A 17,635-nucleotide genomic window follows, 5' to 3' on the forward strand; every position below is an offset into this window, starting at 1 on the left:
TTGAATTAAAATATAATGGTCAGTGGTTGAGTGTCAACTTAATATATTAAGTTGATATCTCAAAATTATTTTATGACTACTAATGTTTTCCTTAAAAAAAATACTACTCCTGTAAGTTTGTCTACTCTTCATACAATAAATGTGTTTTAATAATCAGATAGTAAAATAAAGTATTTAAATTATGCTTAATTCTCAATAATAATAGGCATATGACCAATTAATTATTAATCTATGACCATTAGGGATTCCACAAGATCTAGATCTAATATCCAAAAAATAAAATGCATATGAAGATTCTCTAACAGAATAATAGAAGCCTTTACTATGCTTTTTGCATTGTGGAATTGTGCACCTGAACCCTGTATAATTTTGTTAACCAGCGTTATCCAAAATTCACTAAAAAGGAAACAAATATATTTTAATTCTTCTCTTGAGCTGTATTACTAGTTTTCATAAGTAATTCATCACATGTGTCTATTCAAATTATAGGGAACCTACATAGTAGTTGCTGTGACTTTATAATCCTCTTTGTAAGAACCAAAGGTTTCTCTTGGTATTGAAAACAGAATTGGTAAATATCTGATCGTTTTGTCAAGAGTGAGCAACCGAATTTCAGATGGCATTGTGAAAAACAAAAATTGCTCTTAATTTCAACATTGCTGATTTTTCTTCCCTGTCTTGCAAGCATCTAAAATGACATAAGGAAACATTCTAAAGTATTTCCTTATGAAAATATCATTGTGATTAATTTTCTTGTTCTTCCAGTCAATCCCATCCAGACAATGAAAGCAAATTTGTTTTCCACCTGTTTGGATTATCCACATGCAAATTTTTATTACATTTTTACTAGATCCTCCTGCCCACAGACAGGTTTCTTCACACTCTTAGAAAATATCTGAACTTTGGAGTTAAAGAAATCTTAATGATAATTTCATTTAAACTAGCAAGAATCTAAGGTATGTGAAGTTTAATTGACTTCTAACTTCTGCATAATTACTAAATGGTGTAATCAGGACTAAACCTTGTAAGTTGTATGTTTGTCTGTGCACATGTAGATTTTATTAAATCTGGCAAGTACTGCCCAGCCAGTGTTGCTCAGTGGTTGAGTGTCAAACTATGAACCAGGAGGTGACAGTTCCATTCCTGGTCAGGGCACGTGCCCAGGTTGTGGGCTGCATCCTCAGTAGGGGGTGTGCAAGAGGTAGCCAATCAATGATTCTTTCTCATCATTGATGTTTCTATCTCTTTCTCCCTCGCCCTTCCTCTCTGAACTCAATAAAAATATTTAAAAAATATTTCTAGCAATACTTTATTTGTTCAAAACTGCTTCCTTTAATTTCAGAATTAAGTCCCAGATTTTACATTCAAGGATTATACCTTTCTGACTTTATAAAATTCTATATCATTTATAAATTAATATAGGCATTATTTTCTGGAACTCCTAGTTTCTGTAAAACTAAGAAAATATTCGTGAAAATCTCTTCGCATTAGAAGCTACCTATTTTTACCCAGTCCTGGTAGTACATGGTAAATATGGTAGGCCTTTATTTCACATGGGATATTGCCAGTGCAATAGATCTGGGAAGACTGGGTTTGTGTTCAGCCAGAGCAGCCAGAACAATGTGATCAAAAAGACAATCTGTTATAGTACAAGCAGTTCCATCCTAATTACAACTCATGTGTTCAACCAAGTTCAGAGGCAAGAGTCTAGCTAGTCTCTGTATACTAATTAATAATAATGTCAAAGCCAGGAGAGCAGGTTAGAGAGAGAGTTTATAAACCCTTATGAGCTTAAGAAATGCTAAAAATAATTGGAAGCCCACTTTTATAATGAAGTAGATATGTGGGGATGGCGTATACAAGACAAGATCCTATTGCAAAACAGAGAAAGTGTGTTTTTCAGAAAGTAGTACAGGTATTTATATTAAAATCTCTCTTTCATATACATATTGTTTTCCATAAATACTATAAAATAATTGACACACAGATTTGATGTGATTATCTTCATTCGAGGAAAATTCTGAATACTATATATGGGTTTTCCATTTTGACTCATGTCAAAAATAAATAGGCATAGGAAACTGAACACCTTACCTTGTCCATAGCTAAAAAAAAAAAAAAAATAGTTTTTTTTTCCTCAAGAGAAGTGATAACAATTTATGAAAAGTAGTTAAAACTACACACACTGTTAGTAGCTATCATTGACAGATTACAGAACTAATTCAAAATGGTACAGAAAGATCTAAAGCATATGTATGTTTGAAGTTTTCAGAATAATATTGTCTAGGTCTATCCATCCATGTTGTTGTAAATATCAGTAATTCATCTTTTCTTATGGCTGAGTAAGAATCTATGGTGGACAAAGAATCTAATATACAGATCATGTAGCATAGAAATGTATGTTTGAAACCTATATGGTTCTTTTAATCAATGTAACCTCAATAATTTTAATAAAAAATAAAATAAAATGTATGTGCAGTAATCGTGGTCAATTAATCAATACACACTCAATTTTTATGATAAAGAATTTTTGTTTACAGCCAAAAATAAATGCTTGTAGTGGAGCCTTGGTTGCCTTAAGATTACAAGTATCTCTTTTTATCTGTGGTTATTCTTCTGTATCTGTGAATCTCCCAGGATGAAACCTTTTATATAAGGCCCCATGAACTGAATGTGCCCTTTATACACAGCTTGAGAAAAAGAATCATAAAGCAATTTCAAGTTCTTAGATACAAACATTTGTCAGTTGAACTTGAAATATCACAATGTTAGTTATTAACTATGGAATGAAAAGTGATGTTAAGTGAGGGATGCTGTAGGATGTCATATGACTAACCTGGAGAGAAATAAGAGATAAAAAAGAGTCATCAGGTGAACCGTATGGGGCAAAATGCGTATGACCTATGGAACCAGAGGACAGATATTTCAAAGAAAGTGAAAGTAATAGACTTTTGATAAAATAGGCTGCATTTGGAAAAACATAATATCACACACACAAAAGAAGAATCTGGTCAAGATTTTGGAAATTTCACAGATAAACGTATTTGTGATTTAAAAGCAATAGGCATAACTTTTGTGATATCAGGTACCTTATTGTTTATATTTTGGCCTCTTATTTGACTGATGTTGCAGTGAACTAAGCAATACTCATTTCATTGCAATCACCTCTAGTATCATATGCCAAGAACCAAGAAAAATATATAAGTTTCTATGGACGATGTTAGTATTCATAATTGTTTATTTTTTATTTTCATGATTTGAAATGAGTGGGCATAAATAAGGGGTAAAGCACAGAGAACACAGTAATTGCTGGTACATAAAACAGCATAAATGAGATTGGTAAGGGGAAGATAGATAAATAGAAAACTTTGGATATCAGAAAGATCATGTCACATAATCTGTGACACAGAGGAAAGAAGAGAGGTTGAATGAATGTTTGCTGAAAATTGAATGCAAGAAGTGTTAAGTATTTTCCATTGCCATTTGCTCCTGATTGCTAATGAGCAGCATCTACAAAGTACTTCAGGTGAATGAGCAACATCATTCTGCTACTAGAATGCTATTAAAGCTTTCTAAAGGTAGTTTCTTTCTTCTACTTCTTTTTTTCTTTTTCCTCAAACCCGTGGGTCTGAATTGTAGGCAGGAAGTTGTTCAGTTTGACTGAGATTAAGAAGTAGAAGCGCCCACTGGGAGTGGCTCAGTGGCTGAGTGTCCACCTATGAACCAGGAGGTGATGGTTCAACTCCTGGTCAGGACACATGCTGGGTGGTGGGCTTGATCCCCAGTGTGGGGCATGCAGGAGGCAGCCGATCAATAATTATCTCTCATCATTCATGTTTATATCTCTCTCTCCCTCTCCCTTCCTCTCTGAAATCAATAAAAATATTTTTTTTAAAAAGAAATAGAACCATCTAGAAGTATTTTTTTTACTTATACATATCATACTACTCTTAATTATAATAAATTATTCATTAGTAGAGACCAACATAATTTAGTAATTTTTGGCTTATTATAATTGTACTTTGTATTGCCTCCTATAGCACACTAGTTATTATTTACCCCTGACTTTAAATTAAATTTCAAAGAAACTTTTAATCTTTTAGATGCATACACATACAATTAAAATCATACATACCTGATTAATAATGAATCAATTCTACATATCACTAATTTTATTTTGAGACATACTATGAATACTGAGCTACCTGAACAAATTACATTCCTTACCGTACTCTACTGAAATACCATGCCTTTTGCACACCGCAATGAGTCAAATATTGTTTGAATAATCAGTGATGTCAAAAGCCACTGTAAAATATAAACCACTTTCAGCCTCTATATTATCATATAAAAATTCTTACCTTGCCTACATATTGTGTATCTGTACCTGTGTACTCTTCCAACAAAAAGAACTGATTCCACATCCAGCCACGCTTGGTGCGATGTAGCATTTTACCATCATCTTTTGTCAAACTCATCATCCTTTTGCTTGGTAAATCACTGTTAGCTTTTTCTTGTAATGGGATAGCATCAACTGCATAAAACATATAGGTCCAGATGAATAGTGGTAGGCAATGGTAAGTCCTCATTATTTGCGGCTTCAGCAGGATATCAAATTCAATGTACCGTCTATTTCCCCTGAGGAGTAGGGGGAGAAAATGGTTTATTAGGTTGTGTCTCACTTTCAAATGATCTGTAAACTGTAAAACTTTTCTAAATGTTATTTAAATTTTATATATTATTTTCCATGTTACATCAGTGAACTATCCTTAAAAACTTATATAGATAAGTAGGAAGCCATATATATCACAATTAAACTATACAGGAAGTTAATGACTGAATTTAATATAATTATATCGCAGCATATAAATGTGAATATATTTGTAATTTAAAATAATAGATATTTTGAAAAAAATAATCTCTATAATACATCAAAGATCATAGAGTCCGTAAGTGTATTATTTATTAAAATATGCATATATATGAACCTATGTACTTTACAGAAAACTGTTTTCTGCCAACAATCTACTACATTTTACTAGCTGTTTCTTCTCTTTCTCCTCCTCTTGTTTTCTTCCACCTCCTCTTGTTCTTCTGTAATAAGTTGAGATGGTGTCTCAAGGCAAATTCAATGATACCAAATATACTTTGGATTGTGTCTTGCAATACATAGTGCCATACCATGCTGACCTTTACAATTGATAGCTATTATTCCCCCAACAATCAGTTGAGTGAGTCATTCAAATTTATTTGAGAATGAGTTGAACATGCTCTGAATGGAAACATTTTACCTAATAATTTAAAAACAACAGCACATTTATTTCCTAACAAGAAAGAAGAGCACACAGATTGGTATTGTGAAACTACGTGTGGGATACCTTGATCCAGTTTTTGAAACAAAGAATGTCTCTCTGTTGGGATAGTAAGTGGAATCTTCTTGAAGTAAAAACAAGAACTCATTTGGTATCTCAATTAATTTTATTTATTAACACATTGGTTTAAATTTATAAGGCATTTAATTTAGTAGATGTGAGATGATAATACTTCTGCTGCTGATGATGATAATGACTTGGTAAGCAATAGAAACCCATCTCAAACTAGGGTAGGCGAAAGAAGAATTAATTGAATTATACAATCACATTAAGTGTGGAAAGGAAAGAATGAAAGGGATAAAGAGCTACTGGGCATCTCCTGCTCATGAAAACTAGAATCGGGGTGGGGGGTGGGGGTTGAGTACTTGAGTACTATGCTCTGTCTCTGATTCTGTCTCTCTTTTCTTTCTTGCTTTGAACCAAGCTTTCTCAATCTGATGAAATTTGGAATTTATGGAGTTCAGATTTAATATGTCCCAATCCAGAAAGCAACCAATAGTTATTTCTAACTTGTTTGAAAAGTCCTGGTAATGGATTCAGATTTACCTGGCTTAGCCCAAATGCTCAATGCTGGAGCATCCTAGATAGTAAAAGGCTAATATGCAAATCGACTTAACGGCAGAACTACCGGTCGCTATGACACACACTGACCACCAGGGGGCAGATGCTCAATGCAGGAGCTGCCCCCTGGTGGTCAGTGCGGTCCCACAGGAGGAGCATCGCTCAGCCAGAAGCCAGGCTCACAGGCTGAGGGACCCCCCCTGAGTGCATGAATTTTGTGCAACGGACCTCTAGTACACCTATAATTCAATTGCATTTATCAAGGCATAAAGACCAAATATAAACTTCTAGCATGGCTTATTCCTAATTATCTGTGGGACTTTGGGATATTTACCCACATTACTAGGACTTAACTACTCTTTCTATCAAAGAAATATAATTAATATCTGATTCCCAAGTTATCATTAATATTTTGTTGAACTTTTAATAGTCATTTGTAGTACAAGGACTTATTTTTACAACAGCATATACCTATGAACATACTGAAACATTAAGAATATAAGTAATTTGATAAAAATATTATAGGAAATAAGTGTCAGAACTAGTTTTAGAATCAAGGCCTTAAACAGTATTTTTTAGATAATATAGGTAAAGAAGTTAACACAGTGCTAGTATACGAATTCTCAAGATGTTAATATCATCATCAAACATGGTTGCTCCCACTGTGTGTGTATATGTGTCTGTGTGTCTCTGTGTGTGTGTGTGTGTGTATACAGTATTCTATATAATCCTCTATAACAAAGAGCAAATATGCTAATTAGACCAGACAGCGAACAACCTTCCAAATGACCTTCTGGAATGACCAGTGGGTGGGGGCAGGGCAGTGGGGCTGTGAGGGCAGTGATTTCTTCTCACTGAGAGATTCCTTTGGCCATTGTCTTTTCTGATAACCCTTGCCAGAGAAATTGGAGAGCATTCTTTATTTCCTGAGGTCTGTTCTAACTACGATGCCCACTTTGGATAGAATGTAAGCTTTTAAGCAAAAAAGTCCAATTGTATTAGATGGAGCCAGTGACTTTGGCAGGGGCTAGGATCCCATAGTCCTTAAAGCTAGAATACAATATTGCATTCATTTTCAGTGCATTGGGAAGCATTTGGAATATTTTAACATGGCATGTTTATAAAAGGTTAATCTGGCTACAGAGTTGAAATAAGTTAGAGGGTAGGAAAGCATTTGGTTAAAGGGAGATCAGATAGAATCTATCACTCTAGTCCAGTAGGAGATGACAGTGGCATATAGAGAAACGGTTTGAAGTGGAGAGTGATACTCTGTTGAGGTTCCCTTAGCTATTTTAATATGCCCACAGAAAGGCACGAGCACACATACACACACACACACACACACACACACACACACCATACACTCCAGTTTTTGTATGGTTTTGCTTCTTCTAATGGCTTGCACCTGCAGTTCTCTTTGGAGAACCTCCTTTGGCTATTGGAGCCACTTTGCCCACATGCAGAGGGAGCTTAAAGTGCCTACAACTTGACAATTATCTCCAACAGAATCCCTGAGCCATTGTCTAACAGGTGCAGAAACATGAAAACCTACATGTGCTATACATCCCAGAGCTCCCCTGCAGAATCATGCTGGGGTTGGAACTTTGACTAACATTAGACCTTATTTTGATTATACCCTGTCTTGTTTTCCCCCCACTCTTTCCCTAGCTTCCTGGTCTGGAAGTAATGTTTTAGCTAATCACTTGCACATAAACCCTCACCTCAGTGTTTGTTTCTGGAGAACAAGACCTAAGACATAGATAAAAATCTTTATATTTACAAGATAAAATACTACCATCTCATGTATTGATCATTATAGCAGTGGAAAAATAAGAAATATAATTTTTAGATTCTTAATTTGTGAACTGAGCCATTCATTGAGTGGAAAAGCAGTTCTGTTAGAAAAATAAAGAATTAAGTTTTTTGTTATTTTTATTCAAAATAAATAAATAATTTTTATACTGCTATTGCTAACAACATTTTGGCATAATTAATAATAGGAAGGAAAAATTCACTATTCTACTGATTTTACATCATTTAATTTATATATTTACTAAAGGCCCGGTGCACGAAATTTGTGCACTTGGGGGGGGGGGGGGTGTCCCTCAGCCCAGCCTGTACCCTCTTGCAGTCCGGAAGCCCTCTGGGGATGTCCAACTGATGGCTTAGGTCCACCAGCCATGAGCCCAGGTCAGGGCTTCTGGCTGAGTGAACTCCCCCTCTGGGAGTGCACTGAACACCGGGTGCAGCTCCTGCGTAGAGTGTCTTCCCCCTGGTGGTCAGTGCATGTCATAGCAAACGGTCATTCCACTGTTCAGTTGATTTGCATATTAGTCTTTTATTATATAGGCTGATAGCCTTTTAAAGTAGAGTCTTCTATATTTCCTCATATTCTTTTTTTAACATATTTTTATTGATTTCAAAGAAGAAGGGAGAGGGGGAAAGAGATAGAAACATCAATGATGAGAGATAATCATTGATTGGCTGCCTCCCACATGTCCCCTACTGGGAATTAGGTCTGTAACCCTGGCATGTGCCCTTGATCAGAGTCTCTATCCACTGAACCAAACCAGCTAGGACAACTCCTCCTCATATTCTTATGAGGAAACTGAGGTACAAAGAGGTTCAAAGATTGCCCAGATAGAAGAACTGAGAATTAAATCTTGGTATGCCATTGTACTTGGGCTTACCCTTCTAACTTCTATGATGCTGGATGCTGGCAACCAGCATTTATTCTAACTTGCCTTCTGTGTTCTAGGCAATTTGCTGACTCTTTCCTCAAACAATTTTAACTTTCAGCTCAGTAATATTACAAAGAGGGAATGGCCATGTTAGAGGATTAAATTAAGGCTTTTCTTGTTGAAGTAACTTACTAATATCACAAGGTGGTAGGCACCTGTGAAAAGAAGAAGGAACTGAGGATTTGAATTCTGTGTTACTGATGACAATGCTTATAGTAATTATACTGCTGCTAAGTAACATTGCTCCATAGGTGTGAAGTATGGTAACAACCATCTCAGGTAGAAACTGTAGTTTAACTCTAACCCTGCTGTTTGGCTTCTGTGCTTATTTGCTTTGTTTAACAATAGAAAAGTTACTTTTATTTTCTGAACTGTGTAAATCATCCCATTCGATTGAATGCCTTATTGATTGTAACGTGACTATCCCATTGATTGTGATCTTACTGGTTATCGAAGCACATTCTTCTGTACCTGGGAAACAGGACAGCACAATGATCCTAAATTGTCTTAGTGGCCACAGATAATGCGTTCCAATTGACTCAATGGTCCCAAGACCAGGACAGTGCAATTACTCTAAATTGCCTCGATGGCTCTAGATAATGAATTCCTGACAACTCAGTGGTCTCAAGACCCGAGGGCTCTAGATAATGTGTTCCTATCAACCCACCGGTCCCAGATTATGTGTTTCTGTCAACTCAGTGATCTGGAGACCCAAAACTGTAATTAACATGCTTAATTCTGCTTCTGTAAACTGCATTTTTGCAAACCAGGTTCCTCATTCCAAACCTTGGTATGTAATCAATACCTCTGTGATCTTTGCCTATATAAGTGTGGTTTTTCGACCATCTTATTACTATGAGATTTGGGGAATGGCCCCTCATAGTCCTGGATTGCAATAAATGTGACTCTTTAATTTGATTTTTTGAGGCGTCCTTCTGTGATTCGCGGGGTACATTACAACAGATGCTCACCTGGAGGCCTCTTTCATGGGCTTCAAATGCTTGCCCAATTCAAGATCTTTGTCTTGACTCACAATCTCACCTGCAACTATCTACATGGATCATCCATAGCCATCTTTTTCTCATTATATTCAGTCTCTATATAATCTGCTTTTTGGAGAAGTCTTCTAAACAACTTTTTTAAAAATAGCTTACCCCATTTCAGTCATACCACAGATTTATTTTCTTTATATTATTTACCATGATTTTAATTCTTTCATTTAGTAGATTATAAATTTATTGACTCATTCCCCTTGTTATAATGTAACTTTTATGGTGGTGAGATATTTTGTAAATGATCGTGTCCTGTATAGAACAGTTATTGACATTCAGTAGGTACTTAACATGTATTTGTAAAATTAATTGGTTAGTGATTCATGCATAAAATGGATAATCCCAAACTTGAGCCTAGGATCACATACATTGATTTAATATTCTATTCCATAAACAGTTGATAGAGATATGAAAAGAGTTGAACTTGGAGGAAATGTGCCTTTTAAAATAATGCTCTTATTGATATATATGTCTGTTCTTGTGCCAGTACCATGCTGTTTTAAGAACAGTGGCTTTGTAATACAGCTTGATATCTGGTATTGAGATTCCACCTACTTTGTTCTTCTTTCTCAGGATTGCTGCAGCTATTCGAGGTCTTTTTTTATTTCAGATGAAGTTTTGGAGCGTTCGTTCTAGATCTGTGAAATATGCCATTGGTAATTTAATGGGGATTGCATTGAATCTATAGATTGCTTTGGGTAATATGGACATTTTGATGATGTTGATTCTACCAATCCATGAACACGGTATGTTCTTCCATCTGTTTATGTCTTCCTCTATCTCTTTTTTCAGTGTCCTGTAGTTTTTCACATATAAGTCTTTTGCCTGCTTAGTTAAATTTATTCCTAGGTATCTTAATTTTTTTGTGGCAATGGTAAATGGGATTGCGTTATTAGTCTCACTTTCTGTAAGTTCACTATTGGTGTAAAGAAATGCCATAGATTTCTAGGCATTAATTTTGTATCCTGCTACATTGCCGAATTCATTTATTAAGTCTAATAATTTTTTGATGGAGTCTTTAGGGTTCTCTATGTACAGTATCATGTCATCTGCAAATAGGACAGTTTTACTTCTTCTTTTCCAATTTGGATGCCTTTTATTTCTTCTTCTTGTCTGATCACAATGGCTAGTACTTCCAGTACTATGTTGAACAGGAGTGGTGAGAGGGGGTATCCCTGTCTTGTTCCTGTTTTTAGGGGAAATGGTTTTAGCTTTTGCTCATTGATTATGACGTTGGCTGTGGGTTTGTCATATATGGCTTTTATTATGTTGAGGTATGATCCTTCTATTCCTACATTGCTGAGAGTTATTATCAAGAAAGGGTGTTGGATTTTGTCAAATGGTACTGGCACAAGAACAGACATAAAGATCAATGGATTAGAATAGAGAACCCAGAAATCAACCCAAACCACTATGCCCAATTAATATTCGACAAAGGAGGCAAGAGCATACAATGGAGTCAAGACAATCTCTTCAATAAATGGTGTTGGGAAAATTGGACAGATACATGCAAAAAGATGAAACTAGACCACCAACTCACACCATACACAAAAATAAACTCAAAATGGATAAAAGACTTAAACGTAAGATGGGAAACCATAAAAATATTAGAAGAATCCACAGGCAGCAAAATTGCAAACATACGCCGAAGGAATTTCTTTTCTGATACTGCTCCTAGGGCAATGGAAACTAAAGAGAAAATAAACAAATGGGACTACATCAAAATAAAAAGCTTTTGCACAGCAAAGGAAACTATCAACAAAACAACAAGAAGGCCCACTGCATGGGAGAACATATTTGCCAACGATATCACCAATAAGAGTTTAATCTCCAACATTTACAGGGAACTCATGCAACTTAACAAAAGGAAGATAAACAATCCAATCAAAAAATGGGCAACAGACCTAGATAGACACTTTTCGAAAGAGGACACACAAAAGGCCGAAAGACATATGAAAACATGCTCCAAGTCACTAATTATACGAGAGATGCAAATCAAAACAACAATGCAGTATCATCTCACACCTGCCAGAATGGCTATCATCAACAAATCAACAAACAACAAGTGTTGGAGAGGATGTGGAGAAAAAGGAACCCTTTTGCATTGCTGGTGGAAATGCAGACTCATGCAGCCACTGTGGAAAACAGTATGGAGTTTCCTCAAAAAACTAAAAATGGAACTCCCATTTGACCCAGTGATCCCACTTCTAGGAATATATCCCAAGAAACCAGAAACACCAATCAGAAAGGATATATGCACCCCTAAGTCCATAGCAGCACAATTCACCATAGCTAAGATTTAGAAACAGCCTAAGTGCCCATCAGCAGATGAGTGGATTAGAAAATTGTGGTACATCTACACAATGGAATACTACGCTGTGGTAAAAAAGAAGGAACTCTTGCCATTTGCAACAGCATGGATGGAACTGGAGAGCATTATGCTAAGTGAAATTAGCCAGTCAGAGAAAGATAAATACGACATGATCTCACTCATTTGTGGAATATAGAGAACTACATAGACTGATGAACAGGGACAGATGCAAAGATAGAGAAACAGCGATCAGACTATCAATCCCCAGAGGGAAAGTAGGGGAGGATGGGGATAAGGGGAAGAGGTCAACCAAAGGACTTGTATGCATGCATATAAGCCAAACCAATGGACATGGACAACAGGGGGATGACATGAGCGGGGGGAGGTTGGGCGTTAATGGGGGGATGAGGACACATTTGTAATACCTTAACCAATAAAGAAATTTAAAAAAAATAAAAGAATGCTCTTATTAACAAATGTCACCGTAATAAATTTAATAAAAGTAAATTAAAGAAATAAAAGAATGCTTATTTTTCCTAACAAGTGGAATACAATTTGCAGTGAAATAAGAGTAATATTCATTTAAAAATTTTATAACATGAAATTAATATAAATTTCACAACGTGATTGCTATAAATGTTAGAATGTTTATTTGAACTCTGAAGCCCTTTCATGAAATATCTTCTTTTTTCCTCATAATTCTTGGCATAATTCTTTACATTTAGATATAAAACCTATTCCCATAGACTTTATTTAAAATTTGTCAGATCCTTTATTCATTCAACAGCAACAAGATGATTACTTAATTGTTCTATGTTTAATTATCTCTATCAGCCTTAAATGCTCTACATTTTAATCACATTTTTGTTGACAAATAAATACCATCAGATGCATTATAAATAATAATATTTTAAATTTGGTTTACCTTTGATTTTGTAACCAGAGAATTCACTTTAGTATTTTAAACTTTAAAAACTGAAAATAGTATTATTATTATTATTCCCTGTTCCCTTAATTATATTTCAACTAGTGGCCTGGTGCACAAAATTTGTGCGGGTGAGGGGGTGTTCCCTCAGCCCAGCCTGCACCCTCTCCAACTGGGGACCCCTTGGGGGATGTCCGACTGCCGGTTTAGGCCCAATCCCTCCTGCCTGATCTCCCCTAACTGCCTCTGCCTTCCTGCCTGATCTCCCCTAACTGCTCTCCTCTGCCAGCCTGATTTCGCCCAGTCTCTGTCTCTCTTTATTTTTCTCAGCAGTCCTCCAGGCCTCCCTGCCTCCCTGTGTCCCTCTTCCTCTTTCCCTGCTGGGAGGGGGCGGGGCCAGTGGGGGCCGATCCACCCTCTGCCCACCCTCCCTTCCATCCAGGCCTCTTCAGGCCCAGTCTGTTTTGTTTCCTCATTGAGAGAGGCTCCAAGAGCGAGCTGGGAGGGAGGGAAAGAAAGGGAGAAAAGGTTGTGAGCTGGTGGGCGCTGTGTGTGTTTCTGTGCATGTGTGTGGTTGTGAGTTAGTGTGAGTGCTAGCCCCACTTCCCTCATCCCCTTCTTCACTGCCACAAGGCCCCACCCACCAGAGCCTGCTGTGCAAGCAGCCTGGGCGTTAGGTCAAGCCTCAGGTCATTGTGGATGTGACGGACCCAGGATTTTTATATATTAGGATTGCATTTGAGAAAAATCTTTTTTGGCTATTTGTGAATCAAGAAAAAATGTGCCTTGTTATAATTAAGTAAATGTTTAACTTATAAAATCTACATCCAAAATTAAATTATGCTTTTATTTATTATCCCCATAGTTTAAACACAGATAAAGTATTTTAATAATTTTAATCTTGTTTTTCAAGCAAAGCTTTTTAGATGAAATATATGTATAAGACAAGTAGATGGGATTAATTTTAGTACCTTATTATACAATTTGTCATCAACAAATTACTTCCACACAAATAAACCTATGTATATTTAAAACAGAAACAACTGTGAGATATGGTAATAAATTTAAATCCTTCCCAGATGAGAGATATGAAGTTTGGAGAGATGAAGAAAACCATTTCTGATTATCCAGTTGTTTTATGGGTTTGGCAGAATTCCTACATATGTCTGATTCCTAGGCCAGCCAGTTATTTTTCTAACACATTAGTATGTTTTTATATCAGTTAGAGACACAAGTCTGACAGCTCAGTTATGTAAGTGACAGATATATAGATCAAATCCTATGACTAAGCACCAAAATTATGAGTATTATATAATCAAGGAACTATTTAGGGATATATGTCTTAATATAGCAATTTTTCATAGTAATTGATAATCCTTATATTAAATATAGGTAGATATATATAAATGTACATGTAATAGATCATTACTTTATTATATTTATCTCATATGTATGTGTTCATATATTTATTTCATATATGTGTGTGTATATGTATATTCTCTAAAACATTTATTTTTCCAAGAATCCATACCCAAATATTGTCACAATGTATTTTAAGATTTTACCCTTCTCTAAATAAATGATACAAAATAATTTAAAAACAACAACACAGAAATTGATGGAACAAATATGAACTGCCAGCTTTATGTAAGCAGCCCTGAGTCTACCAAACACCCAGCTTTGAAATTTAGCACTAGGTCTTTCCTAGAAAATCGGCAGTATAAACCGTTATCAGCTGAGAGACTCTTGAATATGATTTTCCCAATGTTCTATCAAACAAACAATAAAAAGATCCATATAAATATATAAACAGGAAATATGCTAATTAGCCGAGCATCACGACTGCTCAGGAGGAGCTGCGCTCACAGATGGGCGATAGTGGACTGCGTGCCGCCCCCACCCCAGCGGCTGCAGGGACACTGGGGCTAGGGGTGGGCCAGAGTGGAGACACAACACACAGGAGCGCCTGCACCGCCCCCCCAGCGGACACAACGCGGCGGCCAGGGGCATGTTCTGAGCGTCTGGGCACCGCGGCTTGGAGCATGCCCCCACCCCAGCCTACACAACGAGGCAACTGGCGCTGCACTGGTCAAGCGCAGGTCCCGGCCCCCCACGAGGTGCCTCCTCACAGGGCGGGAGGCAGAGCGCCTCCTTGTGTGATTTCAATCATGCCTTTTTAAGAATGTTGACTAACAAGGTATTACTGGTGTGGGGTGAAGGCAGCATTTAATATTATCACAAACAAATGGTGACATCTTTAGTCACTGTCTTATTAAATACTGAAAACTGGACAAAATGATTTTCAAGCCGAGGAGGTCATGAATACTTAATATGCATACATTGGGCTATAATACAGCCAAGAAAAATGCACACCATCCTATCAGCATAAGGACACTCAATAACATGTTCACCTGAGATTGTGGACTATAAATACCATGTCTCCTAAAGGAAGCAATATTCCTGGGATAAATAGCTAATACCAGTTCTTAGGGAGAATTTGTGCAAGATGACTGAAACATCTTGTATCCAAATGCAAGGAAGTGAGCAAAGACAACTGGGGTCTTGTCAAAAGGACTCCAGAGTTCATTTGAAGGGCTCCCAACTAACCAATGATGGGCTAACATGAGTATCAAAAAGAATAATTACTAAATAGATTGAAACAAATATAATTTACAAATCCATGAGTATATAAGAATAATAGTTTAAAAAACACTTATTGGTCATCATTATTCTGAAACAAATGAGTAAAGGAAAAGAATAAAAAAATAAAGGAAGTTAAAGAGAAAAATTATGTGTGTTGGGAGAGGTACTGTTATTTTCAAAGATATTGTCAAAAAGACCCTTTCAGTTATAGTGACATTTGTGCAGAAAGCCAAAGAGTCAGGAGTGAGTTAGGAGGATTTCAGTAGGAACAGTGTTCCAGAAAAAGAAAATGTAGTTTGTAGTAAGGTCTGTGGTGCATTTTAGAAGCCTTCAAGTCACAGAAAGAACCTAAGTTGAGTTAACAAAGGGAAAGTTATAGACTCTGAAATCATAGAGGGGGCCAGCTTCCAGAGTCCTACAAACCATGATAGGGAGTTGTAACCTTCATGATACTGACATCAGGTGAGGGTTTGTTATCTGTAGAGGACGATCATGGCTTAATATTAAATGGGTACTTCTAGCTGGCATATGAAACATAGACTTACCAAGGCAAGAAAGGACACAAAGAAAATGCTGAGAAGGTGATTGAAATAATACTGATAAAAGAATGTTTTTACTGGCTTGCAATTAATAGAAGTGGAAGAGTTAGGAATAAGTCCCAGGTTTTGGCTTGAAAAACAGATTTAGAGCTGCCATTTACTGGTGAGAGACAATGGATGAGTTCAGGTTGTGTGTGGGACTGAAATAAATTCCTTTCCATCAAACCAAAATTCTTGATTAATTCATTATATAATTATATTCTCTTAAGGTGCAATAAAGGAATATACATCTGCCTAGGAAACTGTAAATGAGATTTGAGAAGATCATTGTAAGCTATTACAATTACCGTTTTAAAGGGATAAGCACATTCAAAGTTTATTGTAAGTGTTAACGTGCAGCCTGCAGTAGATTCTGGTGATCCATGCAGATGCCATCGACAGAGCCAACTACCTTAAGGTTTGGCTGCCAACTGCTTATATCTACCTCTTCTTCTGGAATTTTCCTAGACTGATGAGAATCGCCAAGCTAGGGATGTTATTTCACTCACCACCAAAGTCAATGACACTGAAGTATGAATAACTAGACCCCTTGCCTCAAGAGTCTTTATTCTCAAAGCCTTCTCTCTGTGATCAGGCCCAGGCTAGGCTCAATCTGAGGCAATGTTGGTGTTGTGTTCTTTCCACCTCTCTCTCCTATTTCATTCCTCCCCTACCGTATTCTCTTGGTCATTATACTTTGTTACAGTAGCCCTAGGAATCCAATATAGTGCTGCTTAAATATTAATATTTATTAACCATTTGTAGTATTCCTTAACTTTATCATGTAAAGGTAAGAGATTCTTTTTTCCTCTGTGCTTCTGTGTCATTGAGACCATAATATTAATGTCAGAGAGGTAACATGAAGACTTTTTTAAGACCACAAACTCAGAATTATTTCAAAAGACTGCACTACCTACTAGTTATGTAACTTTTAGAGAAACATTTCTATGCCTTAGTTTCTTAATTTGTGAAAGTCATAATAATCCTATATAATAAAAGGGTAATATGCAAATTGACCCTAATGGCAGGAAGGACTGGGAACAACCACCAGGGGGCAGATGCTCAATGCAGGAGCTGCCCCCTGGTGGTCAGTGCGTTCCCACAGGGGGTGCTCCGCTCAGCCACAAGCCAGGCTAAGGGCTGTGAATGCAGCAGTGATGGTGGGAGCCTCTCCCGCCTCCTCAGCAGCGCTAAGGTATCTGACTGTCAGATGGCAGGCAGACGTCCCCTGAGGGCTCCCAGGCTGTGAGAGGGTGCAAGCCAGGCTGAGGGACCTTCCCCCTTGTCCCCTGAACACAAGAATTTTCATGCACCGGGCCTTTAGTCCTATATAATAAAAGCCTAATATGCTAAGTGTCTGGTCATCCAGTTGGCTGTTCAACCGATCAAAGAGTAATATGCTAATGTTATGCTAAGGCCACTCAACCTCTTGCTATGATGTGCACTGATCAT

The 17,635-nt window shown here is 36.8% G+C and overlaps 1 protein-coding gene across 1 annotated transcript in view; it reads right to left on the reverse strand.

The window, feature by feature from the left end:
* The window catches only part of CDH9 (cadherin 9), a 92,947-nt gene that overhangs the window by 48,788 nt on the left and 26,524 nt on the right, over positions 1-17,635 (reverse strand). The window contains exon 2 of the mRNA XM_070411432.1: positions 4,362-4,638. Within this exon, the coding sequence (XP_070267533.1) occupies positions 4,362-4,589 (228 nt within the window). The 5' untranslated portion in view covers positions 4,590-4,638. The remainder of the gene's footprint in view (positions 1-4,361; positions 4,639-17,635) is intronic.

Source organism: Myotis yumanensis, unplaced genomic scaffold (genome assembly GCF_028538775.1).
Source record: "Myotis yumanensis isolate MYYU_CA2020_CCGP unplaced genomic scaffold, mMyoYum1.0.hap1 SCAF_4, whole genome shotgun sequence".
NCBI classification, from domain to species: Eukaryota; Metazoa; Chordata; class Mammalia; order Chiroptera; family Vespertilionidae; genus Myotis; species Myotis yumanensis.